Source organism: Merops nubicus, unplaced genomic scaffold (assembly GCF_000691845.1).
Source record: "Merops nubicus isolate BGI_N331 unplaced genomic scaffold, ASM69184v1 scaffold25691, whole genome shotgun sequence".
Taxonomy (NCBI): Eukaryota; Metazoa; Chordata; class Aves; order Coraciiformes; family Meropidae; genus Merops; species Merops nubicus.
Genome location: NW_008586640.1, coordinates 23717 through 28725, shown reverse-complemented (window position 1 = coordinate 28725; position 5009 = coordinate 23717). Strand labels below are relative to the sequence as shown.

Here is a 5009-nt window from a genome sequence, read left to right as displayed (position 1 = left end):
TGGCAGCGCACGTAGTCCTGCTCGGTGGTGAACTGCGTGCAGCCCACCACCCGGGTGGCCGTGAGCGAGGTGATCCCGTCGTCGTAGATGGCCAGGACGCACAGGTCGTACATGGTCCCGGCAGCCAGGTTGTTGACCAGGAAGGTTTTGCTTGTGGGAGGTATCATTCTGAGAGAGAAGGAAATCGGCATGAATGAACTCAGCAGAGCCACGGGCGCCTCCCCACCACGTGCTGCAGCCCTGGCCTGTGGTGAACATCACCAGAGCTCGGTTTCTCCAGCCCTGCTGGGCTGTCAGCCGCCCCCACAGCAGCTGCTGCCCCACGTCTGGTGCAGCAGCAGCCACCGATGGGTCCCCCGGCACAGCTCGGTGTGGCAAAGCCCCCCGGGAAAGTCCTCAAGACCAGGCTGAATGGGGCACTGAGCAACCTGATCTAGTAGGAGGTGTCCCTGCCCATGGCAGGAGGGGTGAAACTAAGTGATCTTTACAGCCTCTTCCACCCCAAACCGTTCTATGATTCCCCACTGAAACAGTACTCAAGTCTTGCACTGCAGAAATAGTCTCAGTCTGGTGGTTTAGGGATGCATCTGGCATACTGAAAATATTATCATAAAATTAGCAAACCGTTGTACTCAGCACATCACCAAAGAATCCCTCTGTACACCGACACGGTGATATTGTGCAAAAATGGTTCATGAAGCCAAGCGTGGTCTTGGAGGCAGTTTGGAGCACAGGTGCTGGAGTTACAGCTCTCACACACACTTTGAGAAGTGCCTCTCCTCTCTAAGACAACGACAAGCTAGAAAAGTTTAAGACTTTTTTACAAGGGCATGTAGCAATATGTTGGGGGGTAATGGCTTCCCACTGAAAGAAGGCAGATTTAGGTTAGATGTAAGGAGGAAGTTCTTCACTATGAGAGTGGTGGGATGCTGGAACAGGTTGTCCAGAGAGGTGGTAGGTGATGCTCTACCCATTGAAGTGTCCAAGGCCAGGCTGGATGGGGCTCTGAGCAGCCTGGTCTAGTGAAAGCTGTGCCTGCCCATGGCAGGGGCACTGGAACTAGAGGGTCCCTTCCAACCCAAACCATTCTATTGTTCTACGAGAGCGACCACATCAAAACCAGTAGAAATCACCAAGCAAAAACAGTTTTGAACGGTGTGACTGTTGGAGCCAGCAGCACACCAGCAGGGACACAGCCAGAAAGCACCACGAGGAACACGTGCAGGGACACCGCTCTCCCTGCACTTCCATAAAGCTGAGGGTGCTGAGACCCATTTAACTCACCTCACTTTGCAACCTTCCTGCCAACCAGATTAGTTCAGAGGATTAGAGGTCTGTTTGGATTATCTAAAAATAACACCGTTCAAGGTAATTCCCCTGTTTGCAAGTAGAAAATTGCTCGAGCCTCTGCAGAGACTCCCACTATCTGCTGCAAGGGGCAGGGCTCTGCTGGGGGCTGCGGGGGCCGTGGCTGCCTTACCTGTAAACAAGGGAGTCATCGTAAGTACCGTTGTACTGGATTTGGAACATACGTATCCCAGGTATATTCCTCTGAAAATTGAATTTCAGCAGAGCAGTCGAGGACGTTGCTTCCGCAACAACCACCTTCTTATCCTGGCTGACTTTAGTATCCCCGTTGCTACTGCTCGCGTTGGAGCCCGACTTGGTGGAGGTGGAGATATCCGAGGAGCCGGGGTCGGGCTCGTGGATGTGGTTCGTGCTGTTCAGCAAGTGGGGGAGCTTGATGATGTGCAGGTCCACCGTCTGCGTGGCCTCCCCAGCCGGATTGGAAGCGATGCAGGTGAAGGAGCCCGTGTCCTTCACCGTGGTTATAAGGATGTCGAGCGTCCCGTTGTCATACACCACGGACCTCGTGGCATTGGAGATCAGTTTGCCCTCGGGGGAAATCCAGTGAATGGCCGGCTCGGGGTCCCCGCGGGCCTTGCAGCGCAGTGCCGCCCGCTGCCCCTCCAGCACCCGCAGCTCGTGGGTGTGCCGGGTGATGAGCGGAGGCTCGCACAGGAACTCCTCCTCGGGGATCGACCAGAAGTACCGGCCGGACAAGAGCGTGGGAGAAGCACAGGTCTCCAGGTCGTCCTCCCTCGAAAGGCGCCTCAGCCACAGAAGCTCACAGTTGCAATGCAAAGGGTTCCCACCGAAGCTCAACGCAAAAGTCGAGGGGCTGATAATTCCTGAGGTTGCTAGTACCTGAGCTCGCTGGAAGAGAGGATCAGGCGGCAGCTTCTGCAGTTTGTTAGATGTGACGTCCAACCTGGTCATCTTGTGGAGGTGGGAGAAGGTTCCCTTAGGAATATGGTCGATCATGTTGTGATCCAGACTGAGAGTGTGCAAACTAACCATCTTCTCCACTGCATCCCAGGGGATGGTTTCCAGATTGTTGTAAGACAAATCCAATTCCTCAAGAGCTAAAACGTCATCGAAAGCTGTGGAAGAAATTAAAGTCAGCTGGTTGTTGTTAAGTATCAAGTGGTGAAGGTTGGAGAGCCCACTGAACATGTCGTTAGTGATCTTAGTCAATCGGTTGCTGTTCAAGTGTAAAGCCCGCAAATTGCGCAAGTCGGCAAACGCGTGAGGTGTAATAAAACTGATTGTATTCCTGGACAGCGTCAGGTCCACCAGGCTGGTCATGTTGGCAAAGTCCTTCCTTTTAATGTTTGTAACAAAGTTGTCTGCCAGCCGTAACTCCACGGTCCTCCTGTCAATGTTGGGAGGAACAAACAAGAGCCCTTTCTTGGCACAAAGGGTGGCAAGGTTTGGAGACAAGATCTGACAGACACAGCGCTTTGGGCAGATCTGAGCTCTCACCGCCGCGCCAATGAACAGCAGAAACAAAAGCAGTTTTTCCATTGTAGATCAGGTTCAAGAGCCTGCAAGGGACAGCAAATGCCTGTTAGTCTCTGCACGACAACCAAATGACAGAATAAAAAAGCAAAGACGAGCTGTCTGTGGTTAAATCACACAACTGAGGTTCACGTAATGGTGTGTCACCCTCATCTTGTTACCTGATGTCCTCATCATCCTCTGTATCCTGACATAAAAGCTTCCACGCTACCTTCCAGAACAACCACTGACACATCTGCATACACACACAGGTACACCCGGGCACCTGGCTCTCCACGGGTGCTCTGACCTCACAGCCTGGAGACACTTCGCCACGGTGCCACCTCTGCGCTGGAACGGAGGGATGAGCATCTGTGCTCTGCCTGCTAAGCTGAAACTCTCAACAGCCTCTAAATCATGGCAGCTCCACAGGTTTACAGCTATCTCCACCAACATTTAAGCTCCTAATGCTATTTTTGGAATAAACTCAAAAGGAGCTAATTTTATGTCATTCAAAACTCAAAAAATGCAAATAAAAAAAAAACCCACGCACCAAGAGAAGCCGCCACGACAAGAGGGATCTAAATAAAACCAGAACATGGTCTAACCTCAGCCGGCGCTGGCTCCCCCGGCCCAGCACAAGGACAGGGGTGCAGGTCAGATCCCTCACGTGTTATCGGCCCAGGAATGCACGAATGCAGCCCATGCAAAACACAGTCTCACAGCTTGCCATAAGTGTGAGTTTGAATCACCATGGATATTTAAAGATGTTTAGTGTCAGGACAGCAATTACTGCTCCTATTGTCCAGCTGCCGAGTCCTCAGCACAGCAGAGCCAGGGACCTGCTGGAGCAGGGCCAGAGGAGCCCCAGCAATGCCCCGAGGGGGGAACCCCTCTGCTGGGAGCCCAGCAGGAGAGAGTTGGGCTGGGGCAGCCTGAGAGGAGAAGGATCCAGCTGGGGAGACCTGCTGGGGGCTGCCAGGGCTTCAAGGGGACTGTCAGAAAGCTGGGGACAGACTTTTTAGAGATAGGACAAGGGGTGATGGTTTTAAACTAAAAGAAGGAGATTTAGACAAGAGAGAAGGAAGAAATGTTTTACACTGAGGGTGGTGAGCCCCTGGCCCAGGCTGCCCAGAGAGGTGGTCGCTGCGCCATCCCTGGAACCATCCCAGGTGAGTTTGCTCTGGGCTCTGAGCCCCCTGCTCTAGCTGCAGATGTCCCTGCTCCCTGCAGGGGGTTGGACTAAGTGACCTTTTAAAGGCCCCTTCCAATCCAAACCATTCCGTGACGCTGTGATTGTCCAGTCTGTCCATAATCCATCCATGGTGCCATGCAATTTAAGAGGAGCCAACAAGTTGCAGGAGGATAAGTGAAAATGCCAGTCTCTAAACCCTGCTCTTCAGCACTATTCATTTATTGTTTTCCTGATGCTTCAGGGGACTGCAGGTTTTCATGACTACTGGCTCCAACCCTCCAGTCCCCATTAGAAAAAAAATGTGTATGCTACTGCGTTCTTCAGCTAGTACGCTGCCATGGGCACGGCCTACCATGACGGTCATGCTGGGCACCACTGCCAGAACCACCTGTTACTGCCACCCTCGACTGGAGGAAAGGAAACTTCCCAGCACCCACTGACCTTCTGCGGCCTGCTTCCTCAGCCCACGCAGGTCGGAGAGGTCCTGCAGGTGAAACAGGCTTGGAGGTGATGCCAAGCACAGGGACAATTCCAACCCTGAACCCCCCAGCGCCAGCCGGACGGCCACCTCTCGACACAGGGGCTGCCCTCACGGGGGGTGGCCACCCACCCTCTCCAGGACAGACTTTTCTCTTTGATCTAGACCCACAGATCTCTGACCTAGTAGCGGGTCAGACGGAGCCGGCAGCTCGGGGCACTCGCAGCATGGCCGCCGGGCTCCCCAGACAGCTCGGCTGGAGTCACCACGCTCATTTCCATTTGCTAACTTAATACTGCTAATTTAGATTTGTAGCTGTGATTAAAGTAATGTGCTTCGACTCAGCCAAGTTCATTTCAAGAGCTACACAAGATTAAAACCAAATCAGCAACGTGATTTACAAGTTTGGAAATACTGTTACAAGATGAGACGGCGACACAAGGAGATAGAGACTCAAACCACAGCATAGGAATGACAAGGTTAGGATGAGGTTAC

The 5009-nt window shown here is 52.9% G+C and overlaps 1 protein-coding gene across 1 annotated transcript in view; it reads right to left on the bottom strand.

Moving 5' to 3' along the window:
- LRFN5 (leucine rich repeat and fibronectin type III domain containing 5) overlaps window positions 1–3780 on the bottom strand; it is a gene marked incomplete at its 3' end in the record, with an annotated part of 4100 nt that extends 320 nt beyond the window's left edge. Inside the window, exons 1-3 of the mRNA XM_008948726.1 lie at window positions 3765–3780; window positions 1481–2873; window positions 12–168 (exon numbers count right to left, since the gene is read on the bottom strand). Coding sequence (XP_008946974.1) covers window positions 12–168; window positions 1481–2868 — 1545 coding nt within the window. The remainder of the gene's footprint in view (window positions 1–11; window positions 169–1480; window positions 2874–3764) is intronic.
- Between the last annotated feature and the right edge of the window lie 1229 nt (window positions 3781–5009).